Source organism: Cyprinodon tularosa, unplaced genomic scaffold (genome assembly GCF_016077235.1).
Source record: "Cyprinodon tularosa strain WSP-4 unplaced genomic scaffold, ASM1607723v1 ctg190, whole genome shotgun sequence".
Taxonomy (NCBI): Eukaryota; Metazoa; Chordata; class Actinopteri; order Cyprinodontiformes; family Cyprinodontidae; genus Cyprinodon; species Cyprinodon tularosa.
In genome coordinates, this window is record NW_024038679.1 from 624802 (window position 1) to 650899 (window position 26098).

Consider the following 26098-nt stretch of genomic DNA (forward strand, 5'->3'; position numbering starts at 1 on the left):
AGTTGGCCAAGTGGACAGATAATGCTAGGAAATAATTCAGCCCCTAGCCATGCTCATTCCTAGGATAATGAAATTTGGCACACATCTGTATGAGCCCCCCACCTACAAAAAGTTTCATTGGAGCCATGCTCTAAACCTCTCAAGAAGTCGGCCATTTTGAATCAAACGGTACCCGTTTGAAAATAGAATCACTTTGTTAAAATATTTCTAAAAAATCAGTCGATTTCTCAAAAAAGCTAGGACTTTTGGAATATATTCCTTTAATTGCTTCTTGTTTGATGGTAAACACAGCATAGCTCTTCTTAAAAGTCCGTCACTCAGTTTTTTCAAAAGTTTGTTTTAATAGGAAATTGTTGTTTTTCAAAAAGTTTTATAGCAATCCTAGCCAAATTTGGAACATTTATTTATACTTTGATTATAGTAAAGTCTGCCAAGTTTGGCGTGAATCTATGCATGTTTGAGCATCTTATGGGGTATTCAACTGCCTCAGTATATGGCACTTAAGTTTAAAGATTTTTATTTTCTTTCAATTAATTAGTAAATAATCTAAAAAAATTCTAGAATATGTAAGATGCATTCCTTGACATGTGTGATTTTTTTCGGGATTTTACTGCAAACTATGGATTTTTAATGATTTTTTTATAGTTTTGAGTAGGGTGTAATACTGCTAACCATGGAGTTTGAAGATGCTGTTTCTCCTTCTTTTGAACAGATACTTTTGACCCACCAACTGAGATGGCCGCAGCGTCTATCTGACAGATGAGATTCGTCCCAGATATTATCTTTTATCCCTATTTTAACCCTTCCTGACCAATGCTGTGGTTGTCTCCTGCTGGTCAAGAGGTGAAGCGTGGAGCTTTTTCCGCTGGCTCGGAAGGAGCAAGGGGGCGGCGGTCGCTCGGCTCCCGCGGTCGCGATAGGCCGAGCGGCGCTGAGCTGCGAGGGCCGTCAATACCGCTCGCGGTTTTAATTAATTATTGATTTCGGACTCAAAAGAGCCCTAGAAGATCTGAGGCAGAGCTGGGGTTGGGTGATGTGAACATTGTTCAGTTTCACCACCTCTGGAAAAACCAGTTCTCCTCAAAACCAGATGGCGGCAGCTCTTATACCATCATGTAGAATGGCCTACTCTGAAACTTAGTAGTTAGTATATTAACTACAGTAGTGTTGCACCGATACCAGTATCGGACGGGCCCCTGATCCAGCACTAAAATGATGCTGTCGTATCGGCGAGTACCAACAAATAGGGCACCGATACGATAATAAAAGTTTATTCAACTAGTGTCCCCCATTCCATGTAGGCAATAAAAAGTTCTACTAGATTCACTTTGTATTAGTTTTTTTCCTGCTTCTTAAAGGTAGGCAGCAGCTTGACAAGCCATGATAGTAATTATTTTACATACAAGTAGTATGTAGTTCTTCATATATACACACACATCAATTTCAAACAGATGATATCAGTATTGGCCGATACTGAACAGCCAGGTATTGGGGCCAAAAATGGCATCAATGCAACACTAATATTAACCCAAACCAGACAAAAGCAATTCATTATTCACAATAATACAAATATAAGATAAAATTCATGCTCTATAAACAATTAGTCTTTATGGGGTAGAGCTGTTTGTCTCAATTCCCAGTAGATCTAATGTCTAACCATTCATTATGTTAAATAACACTGATGTTTAAATATTTGGGTAGCTTACTTAAGAAGGGCTTTAATGAATTCTGGTGTGTTTTTAGTGAATTATTCGGAAAATATAGATGTTGTTCTTCATTCATTTCCCTGTTTGTTCACTGTGATCAGTATAGATTGACCGTAAAATATTTTTGGCTCCTATCAGTTTTCAGCCACTCCTCAGAGGACATCAGTCCCTCCCTGGACATATGAAGTTTCCGCCACTGATTGATCCAGTGGTAGAATGAAGATAAATAACTTCTGAACTCCCTGAGAAATACAAACTTGGTCTGGAAACTCAGATTTTTATTGGACTCCAGCATTTGTCAGGTGATGAAACAACCACTGTTTCTGAAGAACCAGAAGCAGGAGTTGGCGTTTAAACTTGGCCAGCTCTGCAGCACTTCCTGCTGCTCCTCACACTCTTTGCTTTCAGCGACAAAGATAATAAAGCTGAGTGTATCAGCGTTTCTGAATCCTCTTTTCTCCATTCTTCATATTGATGAAGGAACAGAAGCAAAACTCAGACCCCCCCAATCCCCAATAGAAATTACATCATTGAGTGAGAGCAGCAATACAATGTGCTGACCTTGCAGTTTGTGTATTATGAGCTAGCGGCTAACATTAACAGCATTGGGCTGTGAGTCAGTGTGTGTGTGGTCGTTAACGAGGATTACAGGCAAAGTATTTTCCCGGCCAGAATATATCGGTTTTGGACTTTAATCATACAGAATGACCTGAACAGAACCTGAGCAGCCTGCAGAGTGTCTGCAAACTTTCAAACATTAACATGTTTTTTTGTTTTTTTGGTCAACAAGTTCCAGTATGTGTGCCTCATTTCAAAAATAAAAATGACAACTTGAGATGCCTTGAGATGCCTTGAGATGACATGTGTTTTAAATTGGCGCTATAGAAACTGAATTTAATTTAAATTGAATTGTTATTAATGTTCTCCTTCATTTCCTCACAATCTGCTCATTTAAGATTATGCTGCTGACGGATCCGGAGGTGGAGAGCAGCCTTCTGATCAGCTCTGATGAAGGAGCCACATACCAGAAGTATCGGCTGAACTTCTACATCCTGAGCCTGCTCTTCCACCCTGAACAGGAGGACTGGATCCTTGCATACAGCCACGACCAGAAGGTGAGACCAAAGCCACGGCTGCAGTTTCTTCAAAAAGGGGTAGAGCATCAACATTCATGGTAGAGAAGGCAGATCCCAGTGTCTCTTTCAGAATGCATCACATTAAACTGTTTATATTCCACCTGGAAAATATGTAGAGCTACAATAAAAAGGAGAGCAGAGTCTGACAGTCACTGTTCCCTAAAGCTATGAATCATCTTGATATACCTGAATTCACTAATTGTGTTACTGAAACACAAGTAAACACATCAGAAACATCTATAAGCTTCTCCTCTGGCCTGGAGGAATATCATGTATTGATGGAAAAGTGGCTCCGTAGATAATGTCTGTGTGAAATTTAATCTGCAGGCAGAAAGAAACAATAAAAACATAGAAAAGAGGATTTCAAGCAAAGAGCTCCTAACGTGCTTCTTAACTGATTCACTTCTGAAATATATTCTCCTAAAGACAAACACCTTATTTCTTTTTAAAGGGTAAAACATTATTACTTTATATCTGAGAAACTATTCCCTGATTTTTTTTTTCCTCCAACATTTTCTAAAACTAAAAGTGCAAAAGTGTTTTGTTTTTATTGTTTTTATCACATGATAAACTAACATGGTAGTTAGTAACTGTGAAGTCGAAGGTTAAATAAAGTCTTGTTTTTGGGATTTCTCAGGTATAAATATTTTTAAAGAGTTTATTTAATTAATATTTAGCTTATTCTAGTTGATTCCTCATGGACTGAATTCAAAGCTGTATCATCTGGGATCTAAAGAAACATTCTTGCCCTTTTTTTTGTCCTTCGCAAAATAGTTTCACTCAGTCACATCAGATTTTTAAGTTTACAACAAATCAGTTAAAGCCTAGACTTTAACTAGGCCATTCAAACACATAAATCTGCCAGGGCTCAGACTATTGGACCCAGAATTCAGGCAGACAGAGCAAATCAATTCAAAGGAAAAGAGCTTTATTGAAAGCTCTTTATTATGCAAGGCTGAGACCAGCTCGCTGGACACTCAGGATAGTGATCACTAGGCTCAGACGGGGAACTATACCAAGCGTGTGAATCACTTACCTGGAAATAAGTTTAGTGGGTGACCAGAGGAAGGAGTGGAAGCCAGTGACTTTTCCACAACAAGCAGCGAGAGCCACCCGGAGAGTTCCAGGAGCGGAGCAGAGCAGCCAGCAGAAGCTGAAGAGCAGGAGGGTCCAGAGGCAGAATCCAGAGCAGAAGATCAGAGAGATGCAGAGGAACCAAGGGGATGATCTAAACCAGTACAAACAGGTGACAAGCAGAAACAGATTGAAACAGGAGCAGACCAAAACTCAGGAATCCAGGGGCAAAACAGGTCAGGATCAGGTAGTCCAAAAAACTATACAGAAACGATAGATATTTCTGACACTGATAATATTCTGGTACTAGTGGCTGGAAAACAGGCAGCATAAATAGGAGCAGGAAACAGGTGGATAAGTTAATGAGGAACCGGTCAGAGTTCAACAGGTGAATGGAATAAAGTAATAAAGCCAGCCACCAGCGCCAAGATCATGAAAAAATCTGCTTTATGGTAAACCTCCAATCTAGTATTGTTCAGGATTTCCTCCCGTTCCTCCTGTTCTGGATTTAACTCCATCCATTTTTTTTTTCCTTGGCCACATTAGGTTGATCAACATGTTTGCTGTAGATCTCTACACCAAAGAGCCTCTTTTCTGCACTGCAAAAACAACCTCAAAATGAGTATTTACCCTTAATTTTAGCAGGTAAATAAGATGATTTGCCAATGGAATTAGTATTTTTACTCTTAAAATAAGGTATCTAGATATTATGCACTTGAAATAAGACAATGCAATTGTTTTTTTCTTATTTTAAGTGTAAATTTTCTTGTTCCATTGGCAAAGTGTCTCACTTAAATACTTAATTCAAGAAAAAATGCACTTGTTTTACGAAAGAATTACTTATTTAGATTAAATTGTTTTGTGGTGTGCTTCTCTTATCTAATTTGTTGGTTTCCTGGTGTGTCATAATTGGCACAATGCTTTGGTGCTTTGGAAAATAATGGTTCACACATTTCAACAACCATTTTTCCGAAATCGAATTTCCCCACCAAAATGTCCGACACAGCGTAGCACCAGATCAGTCCTCTGTAGCACTTGGTTGGTTTGCAGAGGCAGAAAGAAAAAAAGACTGTCAAGTAAAAGTAAAAATAGCAAAACTGAATTTGTTTCATCTTTGTAGGCAGGAAAATAACCCTGGGATTCGTTTCATGAAGGAAAAGAGAAGATACTGGCTCTGGAACTCTCTACCATCCCTACTTAGAAACATGGACTTACTTCCCCATTTCAACTCACAACTCAAAACTCATCTGTTTAAAATTGTCTATTTTCTTCAATATTAATTTCCCTGTCCTATATTTTTTAATTATTTTCATTCTCTGTTTTGATTTTGCTTCTGCCATTGTGTTTTTATCTTTTATCTTTTGTTGCTCCATGGCTCCAGCCTTATAAAAATATTACACTATGTTTTTAGATCAAGGACTCCGCCCTCATTCCATTCCCAAATCTTTGCTATGAACATAATGAAGGTGACTTTTTATTCTCACAGAGCAACTCTTCTAATTAGATAAACTACTTGGGAAAACATTAGTTCTGATGCTTAACAGGCAGGTAATATAAGGGTTTAACAGACTCACACATCAATAAAAAAAACACCCTAACATTTATAAATGGTAAATTACTAACACAAATCTTATCCCCATTGTTTAGAAACTACACTTTAAAATGAGTGAAAAATATTTTCATTCTTATGTCTCTGAACCAGAGGTGTAGCCAGGAAAGTTTTTATAAGGGTGGCCAGACACTAATGTCCACTGAAGGGTGGCCAAAAGTGGATAGGCACCAGAACCTCAGGATCAATCTACACTGTTCCAACAGGAACAAGCACAACGTCTATATTTCTAAATAAAGACAAACTATAGTTTCCTACAGCCTTTGCTTATAAATAGATGCATATATTTAAACATCGGGCTAGATAAAAGGTATATTGGATAAAATTCTACTTTTATTAATATCATTCTGCTTTCAATTGATAATTATAAACTTATCTACATAAATTGATGATTTAATAGGTTTTTATTAAAATACTTATTTATAGTATCTATGATTTCATTGAAGACGCTTAGATCACTTGCAGAGAAACATAATTTTCTCTTTACGGCAAATAACACAAAATCTAGTTCTGAAAGAGCAGGACTTCTGTACTAATCATCTCTAATATTGGTATATTGATGAGCATAATTAACCACAGTGTTTTTTGTTGTCAAGTAATTAATATATATAAAATTTAAATGTTTTGAATATTCTACTTGAGAGAAAAAAATGGTAGGGGTGGTTACAGGGGTGGCCAATGATTGGCTCAAGGCGGCCATGGCCACCCCTGGCTCCCAATTTAGCTCCACCCCTGCTGTAAACCCCCTTAAGAAGCCCCCCAGCACAAAACTAGTTCAGCTCCACCACTGATGCTTATAAAGTCGCTTATTCTCTAACGCTGCTTTAATGAAACCCTTTGCTCTACATAAAAAAGCTGTATTTATTATTTTAATCACAATGAGACACTATCATTAGGAGACATCTGAAGCAATCTATGTGAGTTCGTTTGGGGGGCATCAGAATAAAGGGGTTACAAAAACAAACTTTTAGAAACTTTCTATCTAAGATAAACTCTGAAATATATACTTGTTAAACAAATCACAGGATAAATATGTAAATACTGTATATTAACTGGACTGTCCTAATGAACTTAAATCTACACATTTTGGACTTTTTTTTTTTAAAGAAACTAAAGGAAACATTAAGGTTAGTTTTGTAAAAAAGATAAAACGAATGACTCAGCTATAAGATTTAAGGAGCACTCTAAGGTGAGAGTTGGTGACTTTAAGCTTAGACGCGTCTCATGTGAAGCAGAGATCCAAAGAAGAAGGCTCCAACAGCTGCAGCCTCTAAATCCTGTTGTAGAGAAGCATGACAGCGAAGGATCTTCCACATAGCTACAGAGGTTAGAATTCAGATCAGGCTGTCTGGTGAGGGCTGAAAACTGAAAATAAATATGTTAGGGAAGAGGGAACTGTGTTAAATTGCAGTGGATTAGTCAAAAGGTTGCTGTAAAAATATGTGGATGAGCCTGAAAAGATAAATGGAGCTTTGGTTAAACAGACATCGGAGGCTTTCTATGGGAATACATAATTCTGATGCTTTAAAAAGAATGAAAACATGGAACTGTGGTTTAAAAGAAAGTAAAAGTAATGCACTGTGAAATGATGACACAACACAGGTGACCATACTGTTGGTGCAAGACAGCATGTGGAGGGTAATGAGAGGATTATCACCATCATTGTGATATGTAAAAGTACTTTTAACGTACAGGAAAGAGGACCCAAGATTTAACACAGACAAGGTCAGCGGAATGGAACAGATCTTTATTTAAGGGGAAAGGCTAGGGCGGCAGCTCTAGCTGGAAATCCCCTGTTGCAGAGACAAAAGGTTAATGATTGGATAGAGGGAAAATTGGTAAGAGGGAGGGAGGTCCGGATCACTAGCCCGTTCAAAATTGGTGATCGGCTGTGTGAAGGGTTCAGGTCCAGGACGGAGGTCCGATTGCGGACGGGCCTTGCAGAGGCAGGAGCCGTTGAGCAGCAGACGGTTTGCTGGGGACTTTGACTGGTGTGCTCCAGTGACACTCCGGGTATGACATCCAGAGAACCAGGTCCAAAACTGTGCTACAGGCTGGATGAAAGAAAGCAGAATCAGGTGAGGTAACAGATAGGCAGGAAGAATCAGGAAAACTTGAAAGTACTCAGTAGTTAAACTGAGACGATATGACACTGGGAACTGATCCAAACTGGGTTTATAAGGAGGTGAAGACAGGTGGAAGCAGTAAGGTTAATAGCAGGCAGGGTGAAGTTGAAAAGGATGCAAATCATAAAATGTAATTTAAAAAGGAGACTTATAGCACTAAAATATGAAGAAAATTGAAAGAAAGGAAATAATCATTAAAAAAAATCAGAGAAAAAAGCTGTTTATCATAAAAACATTTTTTTGTTTAAGGAGATTTTCAAATTCTAGATAGATTTTTTTTTTACATTTCCATTTACAAAACACTTTTTTTTTCAATTCCCAAATATCATCTCCCATCATACAGTAGTAGCCAAACAAAATTCTCCACTTTCCTTAATGGGCCCTTGGCTGTCACTTGGTTGGTCCTTTGCTGTCCCTTGACTAGTCCTTGGATGGTCCTTGATTGGTCCTTTATTGGTCCTTGGATGGTCCTTGGTTAGTTCTTGGCTGGCCCTTGGTTGGTCCTTGGCTGGCCCTTGGCTAGTCCTTGGATGGTCCTTGACTGGTCCTTGGCTGACCCTTGGCTGGCCCTTGGTTGGTCCTTGGCTGGCCCTTGGCTAGTCATTGGATGGTCCCTGACTGGTCTGTGTTTGGTCCTTGGATGGCCCTTGGTTGGTCCTTGGTTGGCCCTTGGTTGGTTGTTGGTTGGCCTTTGGTTGGTTGTTGGTTGGCCTTTGGTTGGTTGTTGGTTGGCTCTTGGTTGGTTGTTGGTTGGCTCTTGGTTGGTTGTTGGCTGGTCCTTGGTTGGTCTTTGGTTGGTTTCTTGCTGGCCCTTGGCTGGTGCGCTACAATTCCTTTTTAGACATCAATCTTTGTACTAAGATATTGTTTCTGTCATGATTTTTGGACATCAAGATCTAAAGAGAAGCATCACCTGATCAGACCCTGTAATTCAGTGAAAGGGTGGAGTCAGAGTAAAAAACATATGCAAGAGGGGGGTCCCTCCAGGAGCTGAAAGTTGGAGGGAAGTGGGCACCGCCATTCGGCTGGCATGTGAGTGGGAAGGGCCATTTTGAATGTATGTCATTGCCAATCATTTTTATGGTTCTTTATCAGGCTTTCTGTAGGTCAAATTTAGGCATAAGTATGATGAGGTTTTGCCTTTGAAATGTTAGTTGTTTTTTTCCAGCTTGGAATAAAGGCACTTACCTTTACTGAGACACTGATTCTCCCCATCTGGGTCCTGCCCATTTTATGACATAACCTTCTCATTCCGGTGATTTAGGAAGCTGAAAAACATATTTACACATCTTAGACAGTAAGCTAAAAATCAGAACATTCACTGTGTAGATTAGGTAATAAGTAAACCTGTTCATCTCAGCTTCCAGCAGAAATGATCCTGCTCTGCCTCACATCACCACTCTTTCTTTGGAGAAAGTGGGATGTTATTTTCTGGGCAGGCATGGCATGTCAGGGTAGGCACTTCCTGGAGGGCCTGGGGCGAATAAACATTATGATACATAGGATAGTGATGATCACTTGTTTTCAGGGACAGGGAGGGGCTGCTGCTCAGAGAGCAGAAATCAGGAGGCTTATTTAGACACTCATGTATTTATGGTTCAAGACAGGGTCTGTTTTGGCCCCTTAAAGGTACTGTGGAGGATTTTCGCAAATTTGCCAAAAGAATCAACCCTCTCCACTTAAAAAAAAATGCTCTGGAGCAGCAAGAATCAACCTGTCAGCCTTCGTGAGAAATTTCTGTTGATGTTTTAGCCTCAATTGAAGTAAGCAGTGAGAAAGTAGAGCCCTGATTGGATAACACGCCAAAATACATCACTTCCAGTGAGGCCAAACCTCTTGGGCGATCTATGGAGCAGGGGCGGGTCATGAAGCTGGCTTCTGGATGGGATTGGCCAACATACTTGAGGATTTTGACTGACAGTCACCAGACAAAAATGAGGTTTTCCTCATTAGTCCAGAGATAAAAGTGATCAGTCAGTCAGATCATCATGTGCTGAAGTCTTACCGTGGTTTCTGGAGTTTATTATTTCATGGCGCTTCACAGCAGCTGTCTTCACCTGATGTAGTGATGTGATGTTTCAACATTTTTTAATGCCTTATGAAGTTTGGATTTAATAAAACCATTGAGCCTCCCCTGTTTCATAGAGCAACAGCACTGAATCAGACAATCCTGGAAAAAGTTCAATTAAAATACCTCAAATAATGGCCCAAAATATTCTGAGGATCATGTCTGATAGAGATTTATTCAAACTCTGTCCGAAAACTGAATATTTAATATTTCAAACAATAGTGTGTGCCAATTAATTATCCATGGTCCATCAAAATAAATAGATTATGCATTCCTTCATCGTCCGCCACTCCCACCATCTCAAGCCCTGCCTCTGTTGCACGGATCCTCTCCACCCTGAAAGTGCTTCTCTTTCACTTTCTCTGTGCCCTTTTTGGCAGTGCTGCCACATTTGTTGATTGAGGGACCTTTCAAAGGCTGTAAAGGCAGCATGCACCGACCCCTCCGCTTCACCACCAGCAGCCCCTTCACCTCCTCCGCCTCCTGTTCTCTGCCTCCTCACTCCCTCTTACAGGGCTACACACTAACTCGTTTTAGGAGGGTAATTAGTCAAAGTGATTTCCTCCTGCCCCGGTTTTCTGCTCCCTTCCTTTCTATTGCGTCTGCTTAGCTCAGCCTAACACGTGCATATTAAGACCCATCAGTTATATCTGTCTCTTTTCTGTCAATAGTAAAATTAGAAAAAAATTTTCAGTCATGCACAGAAATCTCAATATTTGATATCGAGTAAATCAATGCCAAGATTCAAAAATGTTTAAACCCTTATTTTACTTAAAGTCGTAGGGAAATTATATTTAAATGTCAAATCATTCTGGCTTAAACATGTATATAAATGTGCTCTTTATCAGATAATATTGTTCCAAAATTTAGAAAAATTCTGTTTAAAAAAAAAATCCTGTCTTAAATATGTGTTTTTATCTTATTCAGACCAGTTAGTTACAGTATATGTCAGGCTGAACACCTAAATTCGGCCAATTAGATATCTACGGTCATCTGTCAATCAAATATTTTCTGTCATAGCATCTTGATTCATATGTCGCAGCTAATATAACTAACGGTTGAAATAAGAAATCAGAATCATTTCCCTTCTCATTGAGCTCCGTCCCAGTGTTCACGGGGATGGACGTCTGTGTCTTCAGCAGGTGTAGAGCTAACAGAACTGGCAGCGTTGCGAGGCAAGGGCTCAAACATGTACGGCTGTAAGCCTTCTACACCAAACCAAGCTTCTGCCGCCCTGGCGTCCTCTTCCACAACAACTTCATCCCCGCTTTACTCCTCTAAATAAAAAATGTATGACGGAGGAGACTCATCCACGACCTCCAACACAAAGCTCTGCTCCTCTTGGATTTTCCGCTCTCCATAGCGTTCCTTGACCAACCAAACTTACCTGCTGTGTTCACTTGTGTAATCTCGTGAAGGCACTCGGGACAATTCGGAAATGCAACAGTTGGAGCGGCCGTTTCCCTACATCTTTAAACTCTTCCCCAATCCTTTAATTTCTATAGTAGATCCACATTAAAACAATATAAGAATCAGATGAGAATTAAACAAAATTTTACCGCTTCAGTCAACAATGTTGGGGCACACAGTACTGAAATATTAGAAACTGAAGCTCTTATAGATTGATAGAATATGCACACAGTCCAACATCCAAAAGAGCCCCAGCCTCTGGGATCCTGCAGCTTTTAAAATACAGTAACTGGATTCACATACTGTTGGTTATTACTTCTTTAGTGAATCACTGAAGCCAGACTGTGTTCCACTAAGGGACTTATCTGTTTATAAAATGTTTCCTATTTATGTGTTACCTATTGATAAGAGAATGAATGTGTTCCAACTGTCCACCATCCTCAGGTGTCCATTCATGAAAGAAAATACAGTAACTCATATTAGCGAAAACAGTTCACCGGGTATTATCTGCCATACGAGCTGAGGCTAGACCAAAATTAAATGTATAAAAAACAGATGAAAATATATATTTAAACTGTTCTTGTAAAATGTAAAATTAATTAACTGTAAAATGAATTCAGACATATAATCTAATTAAATAAACGGCAAGAGTACATAGAGCCATATCACACCAGCTGCCTTTGATCAGACATTATTAATCGACTGCTTAAAATAGGTTTGCTTTGTGTAAATCTCTGAGTTTAGGTTAGATTTACCCATCTGTTGAAGTGAGAGTATAAAATATTGTAAAAGGCGGTTTTTTCTATCTCATTAATAGGAAGACATGAATTATACCACAAGAAACAACGATCCTAAAATCTTATCAGGGGACCTACAACTGTCTCTTGAAGCTGTTAATGTAAAAGTATAGAATTAAGCTTCACAGTTTTAACTTTCAAAGCAGGTGTGCAAGGAAGAAACACAAGAAAAAGAAAAAGAAAGGAGCACAGCTGATGTTTTTGGGCACTGCAATAAGAGCATGCAGACAAAGGACATTTTGGTTTATTCCAAATGCTTAAATTGACTTCATTCCAGTAAAAGAACCTTAATACTGTCTCTGTATATAATGTAGTATCATGATTAGGGCCCGTTTTCTCTCAGTAAGTCTTGGAATGCTCACCATCACCATGGCTCCTACTGTGTTTCAGACAGGATTAAAGAAAAATGGGAAACTACTTTTGAAAGTAATGAATCCAAAGCAAATAAAATTGCTTTATTTTTCAAAATATGACATATTTCTTTTTGTATGTATCAATATACAATAATGAGTATAAGAAAGCTAAGTGAGCAAAGAAAAAAGATAAAAATAAATGAGATATTAAAAAGTTGGAATTGCAGTAGCATCACTGTGTAGTCTTGTAGTAGCAGCAAAGAAATAGAGCACTTGCCATTAAAAAGGTTACAACATATTACATTGTCCTAACAATAGCAGTTAGCACAGTTAAATTGGCACATTGATAAACCTTTTTTATCCTGCTAAACTGATAAAAAAGAAAAAATGACTGCAAAATCTGTGAAAAAAAATCGGCATTTCCATTTGCCAGGTGAGCAACAGCATGCAAAATTTGAACAAACCCACCAGAATCCCTGGGTACAGGAGATCCTCCTGTTCAGGAGGTCCAGAATCTATGATTTGATCATGACTCAATTCTGCAGAGCTTAAGGTAAGATGAAACAGTTCAAAAACTCAGACAGGAGCAATGGGAATTTATAGCAAAACCCCCCGCTGTGATCTGGGAGGGGTGGCCAGCTGCCCCAGACCGAAGAGATGCAGAGTCAGTGCCAGAATGAGGAAGAGGTAACTGCTGTCTTGTGGAAGCTCTAGAGGTTAACAGCAGGAGATTATCAGATCTGATTGGCACAGTCAACCAGGTACAGAGCGAGTGGTTAGTGCCTGAACTGAAGATAAGGGAGGAACATGAACAGTCCTTCTAGGGCTAAATTAAATTAAACCCACCTATGAAACACTTGAGAGCATTTCCTACTTCATCCCTTGTTAAAATTATTTTCTCAATCTTCCTTTTTGATCTAGCCACATCTAGTTCCTGATTGGTTGTTGCAATTTAAAAACTCTAAATAATTTAGATTTTTTTAACTGCGATTTTACTTTTCACTTTGTTGTTTTAGGCAAAAGAAAGTGTCTTTTGGCTCGCTAGAATAATGACCTTCACCCCACAGTACTCCTGAGCCGCCCTCTATATAGAGCTAACATGTAAACAGTTCCCTCTGGGAGCAATAATCGTGTTTACCCGAAGGCAAAGTGGGCGGAGTCAAAGTGGGCTGGAACATGACAATGACCCAAACTATACCAACAAATCGACTGATGCTACACTGGTTTACATGCAAAGTCAATGGTTGATGCATATCATGGTGCAGCAAAAGGTCCAACATATTCTCATTATCAGTTCGTATGAAATCGTACGAAAAGTTATGCACACTATTTCGTACGTTTTGGACGTTTTTCCTCAAAAACCCACAACAGTGCGCATGTGCTGGCAGACAGAAAAAAAAACAGATCCGCGGACGGACGTAAAACTGGGAAAAACAGTGCAATCATCACTTATTCATGTCTCTAACTATGTTGCTTGCTGTTTTATATATTAGGGCTAGGGTCAGGGTTAGGGCTAATTGTAATTTATATTCTATGTTTGTGAATGGTGCGTCAGATGCGCATGCGCATACGACGAAAAAAACGTCCAAAACGTACGAAATTACGGTGCAAAACTTTTCGTACAATTTCATACGAACTCATATTAAGAATACACTGAAAGGTCCTGCAACGTGTCTTGAGCTGCAGGAGCAGCACCTCACGACCTTCTGAGCATTTGCACCCGTGACACGCTTCACAATCAGCAGCTGGATATGGAAAAAAATTACTTTTGCTGCTTGATGCGTCACATCAACGAATCAGAGAAGCTGATCAGGGAGCTGGCAGGGAGTCAGACACAGCACTGCTGATGCAGAGCGCTATGATCACTCCTCTGAAACTGTTTATTAACACCTAAATTTAAAATGTAGAAACCTGACAAAATATATTCATTTTTATTATTCTGGTGCTTACAAAAAAGGCTAACATCTACTTCCAGCGAAGATGCTTCAGTGTCAGAAATAAACTTGTACAAGCATAAAAAATGAAGCAGCACGCGCGTTTTTGCTGCTCCTGCTACTTGCAGTCTGAACGAAGCATAAGGATTGGCTGAGAAATAAGAAGTGGGAATAAAAGTGGACCAGACATTTAACTTAGAACATGCAGCACAGACAAACACCAGCAGAATCCACACAGTATAGAATATTACTTTTATAATACTGAAATAAATTATTTCTTTTAAGTTTAAGAGCTGATTGATTGATCTAAAAAGGTAGTTTATTGGAATGATCTTCTGATTCTCTAGCTACGTAGCTACGGTGAGGTGGAGACAGAAGATCCCATTAGCAGTAAAAAGCAGATTATCCAGCGGTGATAATCCATGTGGGATGACGAGTTTCAGGAAGCAGGTCCACAATTTGTTTTTCTGAACAGAGTAAATACATTTAAATTAGAAAACAAATGAGTGCAAACAGACATTTTGGTTATCAGCTAATAAACAACTGTTTATACCTGCTGCTTAAACTCCAAAAACGAATAAGTAGGTGTGTAACATTCAAACATGTTTAGAGCTTTATTAGATTTCATCTGTAAGCTGCAGAGCAAACATATTTGCTTTTGTGCTTTATCACACAGTACACCATGTTCAAGGATAAATAAGACTTTTACTTCAGTATCTAAAGGTTATAGTTTACTGATCAACCTGCAGAGAAATGATGCAGAGATGATTTCTGAAAATAAGAATTAAAGTATAAGAAGTGTGAATAGTTTCTTATGCTAATGATTCAGGTAGGTTAAATTTTCAAATATTTTTTTCAAGATAAAATGAATCAATGAATTAAAACAGAATGGTTCAATATCATTCAGTATCACTATATATTTATTTTCTAATTGATAATTCCAAATGAAAATTATTGGGATAAAAATACCACCTGTTTTTTGTGATTTCATTTTCTTATATTTTCCCCTTCAGTAACTCCAGATAACTACATTTATGACACGTTTATTTGCTTTTCCTGTATCTACATCTGAACATGCATAAATAAAAGCATAGTAACGTGTGCTAGTGTTATTTTGAGACATTTGTTAAACAGTTATTTTAAGCTCCTGAGGAAAAACAAATGTGTTTTAATAATTCAAAATCTGTTTTTAATTAAATCTCTGTTGAAGGATCGGAGGAACAAAGTTGCTCTTGTTTTATATATAGTTTTTTTTTATTTTCACATAGTTCTTTCCATCCCATTATCTCAACCACTTATGTTTTTACTCTCTTCGTTACTACATTTAATTAACTAGTTGTGACAGTACTTTAGTTAAAGAATATGTCTCCACAGCCTTACTTGGCGTTCTTGTTGCTGAGCTCTGTGTTATGTGCTCCTTTGTGTGCCGTTCTCATAATACCATGTTTATGTCCTTCAAAAGCTTCCATAGAAACATTTAAAAACTGGAAAGGATCTACAGATGCAAATTCAATTTAATGTTTAAAATGAGCAGTACAGCGGACGTCAACTTTTTTTTTATTTGAGTCTGGATGAATATGGAGATATTTCCATATAACCAAACATGCAACAGATTGCAGGCACAGCTTTTGTGTCCAGATTTTGTATGTTTGCAAGTAATTTACATACTTCCTTTCAAATGTTTCTCCAGTATTGAAGGCCACAAAGGAGACATCGGCACAACGACGAAAAAGAGTCTGTAAACATTTCTGGACTGTAAGAAAGAAACAATAGTAGACTTAGACAATTTTTATTGTCATTTTGTATACACAGTAGTATACTACTGGAGGAAAAGGCCTACAGATGAAATCAACCAATCTTTACACAATTAAACCAAAATGAAAAACAATACTTCTAATCTTATATATCGAAGCATAAATACAGCAAAATGAACATTAAGAGCTACCAGGGAACAACCATCCTGGAGCCTGTAATGGCATATCAGGTCAATAGAAATGTTAAGAACTTGACAGTCTGCATCTCTAACTTGTGGTAAGTTAAGTTTCATAGATTTCTCATCGGGCTGCTTATGTGCAACATATTGTTTCAGGCAGGTTTGGTAAGCAGCTGGTGGAGGTAAATGCAGCTTAATTTCATTGTAATGGTGCGCTCACACCAACTGAGCATCTAAAAGGCTTCCAATGCCTCAGCTTACATGCTTGAAAGTCAGACTCTGGATGTTTGACGCTTGGTCGTTGAGCTGCTCTTTTCTGTTCCTTTTTTAACATGTTATTAAACTATGATCGATATTTAACCTCGATAAACCCACCCAGTTTTTACAAATACAGACATGTTAGACATCGTTAGAAAGCTTAGATTCTCCATATTTCAAACACCAAGATCCTTTATGGACACATTGAGCACCAAAGCACAATTAATACGGATATACCAGCATGCTAAAATGTAAACATGACAAAGCAGCCACAACTACATACCTTTGAAGGCGTCAGGAAGCGGTTTTATGAATCCAATCTTAAATTGTTTATACTCTATTCGTCCATAAGGGTCCACAGATTAAAAGTAATCCAGAATATTCATATTAAAAATATTTTATGATTGCCCATAACATGCTTTTGAAATCACAAAGGTCAGCTGGTCATAGCTGATGCGTAGCATCTTGCTAATAAGACTTACTTTCTCAATCGTTTGTCTGTCTGCAATGTTTTTTTGTTTTTTTACATCGTCTTCCTACCTGCAAGACAAAAGTGTCTTCTTTGTATTTTTGTACAACTCGAGTTTATTCAGTTCAGATGAAGTCTCACAGGCTCCTTGTATGTCAGCCAATGATGCACCAAGTAGTTATTCACTAAATGAAACGCAAATTCTAATTGAAAAGTCAATAATCATGCAAATAAAAAAAAGTGGAAAAGACTTGCTTCATAAATGTTTTGTGGCCATTAAAATGCTTCAGCTTTATTCTATGGGTCAAGTAGTTGAGTAAAAGAATTTGGGACATATGGAGGGGTTTGGAGACGGTGGTGACACCAAAAAGTTCAAAACCCCACAGCTCTGTAACTGTTCAAGCTAGAGGTCTGAAATTTTCTGCATTTGTGGTTGACATGGTGTAGAATAAATGTTCAATATGTGTACAATACAATGACACCTACCTATTCTCAAACATGTTTTTATTACAGCTATAAAAAAAGATCTAATATTTTCGAGAAGAACAAAAAAACTTTGAGTCATGTTTGAACTGATGAAGTTGAGGCAGGGTTTTACTCACCCAATTTTTATTTATATTTTCAGAAACTAGAAGTTTGTGAAAATACTTTCAAGTGATGTATCACACACGTAATTTGGGCTTACAGTTCCTCAGTTATTTGCTTTTCCATTTGGGTACGCAAAAAAGGCGAGGATTACCCCAAATTAGGTGGGTGTTAAGAGCATTAGACTTCAATATTCATCACGCATGTTTTTTTTTTTTTTTTTGTTGTTGATTTTTACTAATGTTTGTAGCGCTTTAGCAGTTCTTACAGTATGTGTAAAATGTGTTACAACCTTTTGCATTATATAAATTTGGTTTTTTTGTTCTTATTCAAGGGGAACGCCAGTTTTTACATTGGGCCCTTGATTTTACGTTATTACATCATGTTCTGTTCTGTTATGTAAACATATATTCTGTTTGTCATGTTTGTTTTCAGGAATCTAACCCACATGCAGAACACTCAGAGGCTGGGAAAAAGTTCACAATGTTTATTTGCACAGTTCACAATAAATGCACAATGATACTGGGATTAATCGGGTCTGGTCACGACTTGTTTCACTGCAGAGAGGGACAGATTGGTTAGCAGTCTTCCAGTGAACTTGCAGATTGTGTGTTTGCAGGTCTATACCTGATCAGAGAATGAGCAGAGCGGTAGAAGGGGGGAACCGGGAGGGTCCAGAGGCTGAAGGCAGGCTGAGGGCTAGGCAGAGGCAGGGCGGAGTTGTTAATCTTACAGAGCAGATTCAGAGCTTCTCTCTCAGCTCTTTCTGAGAGCGGGCAGGCAGGTATCAGACTGATTTGGATTTCCAGGGTTCTTCTGGGAACAGACAGCTTGGTTTCACGCTTGAGAAACTCTTCCAGGTTTTAAGTTTCCAGGCAGGTTCTTCCTGAGAAGCAGAGAGGACAAAAAGCAGATTAGGTTCAGATTGAGGCTTCAGGGGAGTCAGAGATTCAGACAGGCAGGTTGGCTCAGGCTTGCTAACCATAACTGGCAAAACACTCTGGCGTCAGAGTGTTGCTCTGCCCCTCCTTAAATGCCGGTCTCCTGATGAGCTCATGAGCCGCAGGTGTGGTGGTCATCTTCAGCTCCAGGAGACCTAGAACGCCCTCTGCTGGAGAAAGGTGGACAGACCTCCAGATCCCAACACTGTTAGGTTATATCCAAGTAACGTCTTCCTATGGGCAACGACCTGAAAGGCACAAACTAAGCTGTTCATAATTTATCATTTATGGTACGCCAGCATTCATAACATGTAGGCGAATCACTGTCCCCCAGACATCCGCGGCTATATTTTTTATATTTCTATTATTAAAATCAAGGCAGAGTGTTTATGACCCCTTTAACCCCATGGCTTAGAACTTCATCTTTCTCTTACAGCTAGTCCCACACTGCCTGTAGAACGTTCAGATTATTTGCGTATAATGCCATAAGTGTCTTATTTGATAACTTTGTGAATTTCAGAGAGTTGATCTCTAAGTTTTAGCCATCACTTTGATATTACCTTTAATGAGTACATTTAATGTTTCTTTGTTTTGTGTTTTACAGCTTTACAGCTCTGTAGAGTTTGGAAGAAGGTGGCAGCTGGTACACGAGAAAGTGGCTCCAAATCGTTTCTATTGGTGAGTACGTTTAGCGTGAGCTAATGTTCGTCTGATCCTTTTAACACTATCGCTACCATCTTTGGTCATTTAACCGCATTTGAACAGAACATAACCATAAGGCAAATTAACTTATATATTCCTGGTCGGGAGGTGGTGGTGAGGCTGATCGCCCCCTTTACCCCCATATACTACACGATGCAGGAAGCACGATGAAGCTGTGACTCGACCCAATCGAAACAATTTTTGCACGACTGCAGAATCGGCCTAAAACGGGGAAAAAAATCGTACAGTGTATGCCCGGCTTTATAGGGATAAGTAAACTTTGAATTTACACCTGATCGCATTCTGGTTGGATTGGGCTTAATATAGGGTGAACAGACGTCCTCTTTTTCCTGGGCATGTCCAACTTTTCAGGGGGGAATTTCAAAATCGTCCGGGATTTTGGTCAACTGCCTCAACCTCAAAAAACATCTTGATCTTGGGGCCTGATCAAGACAAAGAGAATGCTTTCAAAGCTGGGTACATGTGCAGAAATCGATCAATGTGTGATGGTGTAGTAGTAACAGCACTTCCATGTATAGATGCACGGTGGCTCCATCTGTAGGTAAGTATAAGGTAAGTAACAAGACACAGCATTTGCGTCACTTCTTACCCCCCCCTCTCAAGAAAGAAAAAAAATCCTCCTTTTTAGAAACACAAATTTGATCACCCTACTTAATTTTCTTTGTGACAATCTTTTCTGTTGGATAGTTTAAAGTTAAAGACATTTACTGATGACATAGTGAGGATAAAGCACATAAAACACACCAACCAAAAAAAACAAACAAAAAAAACATGTTTTATTCTAAACTACATTTTCTGGATCAAAAAAAAAACTTAAAGATATCTTGGGAACTTAATCTTTCGCAGCTGATTTTATTTTATTTTTGTTTAAAGTTAAACTACATAATTTTATCGCCATTTCATTGGCAGTTATATTACTATTAATCTTGTATTTTTACAAATATTATATATTACAGTAAGTAGATCAAATGCTAATTAGCCTCTGCTGTAAAAGAAATCTGTCTTTTCTATCAGAAAAGACAGAAAGTAACATAAATTAGCAAATGACCCAGAATTGAGAGCATATCAAATGAATAAACTATAAGTTTGTGTATGACATATTATGTTCACAGCCAAAGATCACTAATTAATGACAAAATTCACATTTTGAAACTCACATTCTATTATAGAGCAGATTAATTGGGTGGCTCTAATTGCTATTAATTGAAGTTAGATTGTTCTCTGCCAAATAATCAATTGGTCGGATGAGCTGGGAACTTTTCTAATGAAACCATAGAAAATATCAGTCAGTTATCATCATTTCATTTTATACAAGTGACAATGAAGTCCAAACCTAATTAGGATTGATAAAGAGGCTTTTAAGATTATTATTATTCATGCATTAGAGTCATCATCAAAGTGTTGGATGGTTTTACTTTGTGCAGGTGCATTTCAATAAATTAACATCTGATCAAAAGTTAATGTATTCCAATAATTCAATTGAACAACGAAAAATCATGTAAATTTATTGCACACAGCGTGATTTATTTTAATTGCATTGATTGTGGCTACAGCAAATGAAAAGCAATAAGTCTGTCTCCCTGATAATTTTAATGTTATATTAGAAAATTATTTTCACACAGAAATGTCGTGTTATATTCTACTTTATTATGGGGACACCTGATGGTTGTCTAGTTTTGACGACCTATAGCAAGTAACGGAGCCAGGAAGTTCACAGCTGTAACAGCTGACAGACGGTGTCGTACTGGTCGTACTGGCCTGTGAGCGCATTGGAAAATGATGAACTGCTTTAAGTTTTGATCACGAGAAACAGTTTTTATTAAAAGTCTTATTTATTCACACTACTGATCCATAACTGCTTCCTGCTGCAATGTCTTCTAAAAACTCTGGTCCAACTATTGTCTTTCTTTAAAGTAAATTTGTTGTTCCATGAAAAAGGAACGTGTTTTGTAAATGAAAATAAAAAAAGAAAATGCAATTCATAAAATAAAACTTCTTGATGAAAAAGAAATTGAAGAAAATTTGTTGTCTACTCAGATTTTTATTTTTCAAAAAAAAAAATTCATATTTTTTCCTAAATTTCGCTTCTGTCAGTGAGCCCCAGGGCAGCTGTGGCTACAATGTAGCTTGCCACCATCAGTGTGTGAGTGTGTGTGTGAATGGGTGAATGAATGTAGTGTAAAGCGCTTTGGTCAAGTCTCCTAACTTGAATAAAGGCGCTATATAAGTACATGCCATTTACCATTTACCATTTAAATATATTTTCCTTCCAAAAAAATTTTGACAGACTTTTATATTTTCACATTCATTTTTTTTCAACTTTCACTTCTTCAGATTGAGTTTTAGAAATGTATTATTTCTACTTAACTTCCAATACTGTATAAATGATGACTCTTGATGCAAACTGTTGTGCAAGTTATCCTGAAGAATATGAATATATTAACTAACTAGAACTGGAAGTTATAGTTAATTAATGGGTCATTCAAATCAAGGGTAAACCCACTTATTCAATTCAATTCAATTCAGTTTTTTTATATAGCGCCAAATTCACAACACATGTCATCTAAAGGCACTTTACAGTTCAACCAGATCATACAGTGAAATTTATTCAAAAACACTTAATGATTATTAGTTGAATGATTATCTGTAATTTGCCTATTCAGCAGGGTTCTTAGTCTTTTACATAAAGTTTGGACTCCTTGATCATCTTTGAAGATCCAGTTGCCTTCACCGATTTAATAATTTAGACTATGGCTATTAGAAGAGTTATTTTCACCAAAAAATCAATCTCTCTCTATTCATTTAGATGTTTCTGAAAGGAGGATGGGTCTGACCTGAGCTGAAGCCTCCTTCCCTCAGATTAGACTGCCCACAAGCTCCTGATTGGCTCTCTGTCTTTTGTTGTGTGATTGGCTGTCACTGATGTCACTACTGAATTTTACAAACATCTGATGTGCCACTGAATCAGGGTGTGATTGGATGATCAAACTCTATGAAATCACTTCTGTAATCAAAATTTTGGTCCATATCTGAGAAATGTTCAAGTTTTAGCTTGATTCATTCAAAGTGCCCTTTAAAATAGCAGCAGATAAATATAAATAAACCCTGATGCAGAGATATTGAATGCAGTCAAAACTGTGACATTTCACCCAGATTTACTTGAAAAAAATGACTCAGGGATGCTTTAAAATAGAGTGATGCTGATGCAGGAAAGGATGAGTTTCAGCTGGACAGGATATCTGTTTCCAAAAGAGTTAGGGCAATAACAACATGGCCGGAAATGCGGTAGCTTGGAGTTTAAGATGCGAGCCGGTCCAACCATAGTAGTCTAACTCTTCAAACAAATTAATTAGAGGATTTAAGAAGACAGTAACACACATCATGTATCGTTCAGTCAGTCTCAGTAAGCTTTGATATTCAGTTCTTACCTAAAAACTATCAGCAGTTCATTCAGGACGCTTTATTTAAATAAAACACCAACAACTATGTAGAGGTAATCTATTGTACTTATATTTCACCCGAGCAGAGTATTTATTAAGTATCAAATGAAAAGATTTTTACTTGTTGGCTCAGTGGTTGGTGGTGGATTCACAAAACACTGCATTCAACTTAATTTGAAAGGCAGGAAAAACAAGAGACTATCAATAGAAATGAGTTTTTGCTTCTCCCTCCAGAGAAAACCCCCAGTTAATTTGAAAACGCTATTTCAAAAGAACATGAGTCGTAAAACTAAATCTGACGAAATTGAAAAATAAAATTTTTGAATAAAAAATCCTAAATATAACAAAAACAAAAATCTGGAAACAGTTCATCACAAAGTTACTGTCAAAACCTAATTTATAGATAGCATTTGATTTCAAATGTTCATTCAAAAACTTTTTTTAATAACAAATGGACAAAATTCATTTCAATCACTCCAGACTAAATCACACCAAATGCTTTGACTCAAAATAATATTTGAGATATTTACTGAGAAAACGCCTGAAGATTCTGGACAGTCTGTTTTTATCATTATCAATAGTGTGCATGCTCTTAGGTAAGACCTGTATCTATAGAACAGTTTGACTTCTAATTCCCTAGCTTTATCTCTCTTTATCTATCCAGTTAAAGTTACATGAATGGAAACACAAACCAATCCAGGAAAATAAAAATATAAACATTTCTGTTTCTTTCTGTCTACACATTAGGGCTGGTTATAATATGTTTGGCTGCTGAGAGTATAACCTTTAAGAAAGAGCAGAACCAGAGGCAAATTTTATTTGGACATGCATTCTACAGGTGTCTTTTAGGACATTTTGGACAATGTTTATATGCAGAGGCATGCGCACAGAGCTGGGGGATAACTTATCCAGCTTCAATAATGTCTGTTTTTTATGGAACGCAACAGTTTATCTTGGAGCTACTGTGCAAATGGAGAAAGAAAGAGGAACCAAACCAAAGGTTTGGCAGCATTTTCTGCACTTAACTTAATTAATCACAAATAAAAAACCTTCAAGCTGTCTTACTGTACACCACTGGTACTGGAGAAAAAAAAAAAAAAAACTAAGACCTGCTGCCATTTTCTGCCTTCAGCCAGCCTGAAAAGCATAACGCTCAAATGTTGGCAGGTTTCCTGAAGAGAGAAAAGCCCAACAGCTGAACCATTAGTGTCCGTTCAGCGACTCCTGAACCCTGGATTCAATACCAATAAAAACTTCTTACTGATTCAAACAATTATGCTCAAATATCAACATTTTAAGAAAAATGTCCATTGGGAATGTTGATCATTTTCTGTTGGATTTATTGTTTTATCATGCATCCTGGCACTGCTGCACCTTATTATCTTTAATTGGAAATAATAAATCCAGACAAAATCTATTTTCTAAGTAGCATAAATTGATAATTATAGGCAATGCATTACTGTTGTAACTTTAATTATTTATTCAAATCCCTTTCAGACTGCCAAGTGTTGTTCTGTGAATACACCTCCAGCTGGCTGCTTGTTAGGACAACAAATCAAAGTGTGCTCCAAGCTTAAATCCTCTTTATTGCAATAAATTCATAATAAATTAAATTTAGAGTTTAAGACTTTATTTCCAAAAACATTTAAGTCCAAACATATTTCATAAAAAAAAAAAAAGTTAAACTAACTCTTTCCTTTTAATTTGCCAAACCCGCTACCTCTGCTGATCTTCATTTTAAGCCGCTTCGGATGTTATCATCACATTATATGGCCATTATTAGCAGGTATCAGTCCCATAGAATGGCTTCAGACTGTTCCTCCTACCTACCAGTGGTTTGTCATCACAGATAAAATCCTTACCTAACCCTAAGGCAATCCCACATTTACCCACATAATTGATTAATGTATTTATGTGTGATATGAACTTAATTTTACAAGTTCTTCATCTATTGTAATAAAAAATGTTGATCAGCATGTTGCTTTGAACAACCCCTCAAAATAAAAATCTCATATCCTGTAAACTGAGTTGTTTTTAAACACTTCATTAAATCTATGTGAGTGAAGCATGTGGAAATCACTCGAAGTAAAGCTTTAAAATGAAATTTTCTTAAGAAGTTATGGTGTAAATAATGTAGATAAAAAGCATAAAGTAGGTAAATAAAAAGTAAAACTTAATATTATTATATTATTAACGATAAGCTGCAAATTATTAGTCATAAGAAACCTAATAGAAGGTAGAGGAGGCGCAGACTGATAATACTCATAACTCTTAATAATGGCCATTTAATGGTTGATCACATCCTAATCGGGGGTCATTTTAAGGAATTATGGGAAACTTTCCTGCTATGCTTAGTGTTAAGCCCAGGTCACAGCTCTTGTGTTCGACTTTTTAATCTGTGATGCGAATTCTTTCTTTGCCACAGTGACTGCAGTGTTTATAGAGAGGCTCCTGCTACGCACAGATCAGATCCTGATCTGTGAAGATTTTTTCACTTATGTCTCTGTGCCCCACAAATTGAAAAAAGTCCCATATTTGACTGACAGATTATTAAGCCATCGCAGACACAAAGCAAGGTCCCACTTCGTGACCATCCTACACAGCATCCCCTTAAACCACAGCAGGTAGAGGATTTTGATATAATATATAAAATATATTATATATATTTATCAGTGAGATGGATACGCTGCCCTTTACTCTGCCTTCCCTCGCTGTTTTTGTGAGGCTCAAAGAGGATCATTATATCACTTTTACAATTTTATTTCCACGTGAACTCCTATCATGGGTAAAGTATTCTGCTTTTTAAAATGTTTCATTGGTTGTTTATACTAGTGTCTTCCCCTCCTGCTACTGTATATACTCTTTTCTCTTGTGATTGATGGAGTTTAATTTGTATTTCCCCTCAAAGAAGATGAGTTTTACTTTGTAAAAACTCTTTTACTGTCAGACTCATGAAATGAAAGGGACCTGGGCTCTACCTCAGCATCCGTGTGGTCATCCTCTTTGACTTTCAATTAGTGCTAAGCGCCACAACTTCTACGGCACAATTTTCTGTTTGGTTGTTGTGTGTTCATTGCTTCGCCTTTCTTTTTCAGTTTATCTTCCTCTTTTTGTAATTTTGGTATGTCCTGTCACTGTCATACAGTGTTAAAAGCAGGGTCCAAATGCCCTTCATAGGATGCTGTAATGGAAGAAGTCCATGGATGGCATTACATTTTCTAGGTTTTAATGAGAAGAAGACTGAGGTCAGACTGCTGTGATGCTCAGAATTTGAACATTGATTCCCCGCCTCCTTATGTGAAATCTACTGTCATTAGTTTGAAGTTTGATGCTCAAATATTTTCAGCTTAAAAAAAAAAACATAAACTCGGAACTGTTTGCAACATTAAATAAAATGTTGTTTCTATACAGGACTTTTGATAGGGTCATTCATGCTTTTATTACCTCGTGTCTAGACTATTGCAGTGCTCTCTATTTTGGTGTCAGACAGGCTGCTCTCAGTCATCTTCAGCTTGTCCAAAATGCATCAACACATC

General features: G+C 37.6%; 1 protein-coding gene across 6 annotated transcripts in view; it reads left to right on the forward strand.

Moving 5' to 3' along the window:
• LOC119782282 (VPS10 domain-containing receptor SorCS1) overlaps positions 1–26098 on the forward strand; it is a 324729-nt gene that overhangs the window by 201122 nt on the left and 97509 nt on the right. For all 6 annotated transcript variants that reach the window (XR_005280651.1, XR_005280652.1, XM_038283182.1 and 3 more), the window contains exons 4-5: positions 2663–2821; positions 19004–19077. Coding sequence is in view for 4 of the 6 variants with exons in the window: in XM_038283182.1 (XP_038139110.1) it covers positions 2663–2821; positions 19004–19077 (233 nt within the window). In the remaining 2 variants the exon portion in view is untranslated. The remainder of the gene's footprint in view (positions 1–2662; positions 2822–19003; positions 19078–26098) is intronic.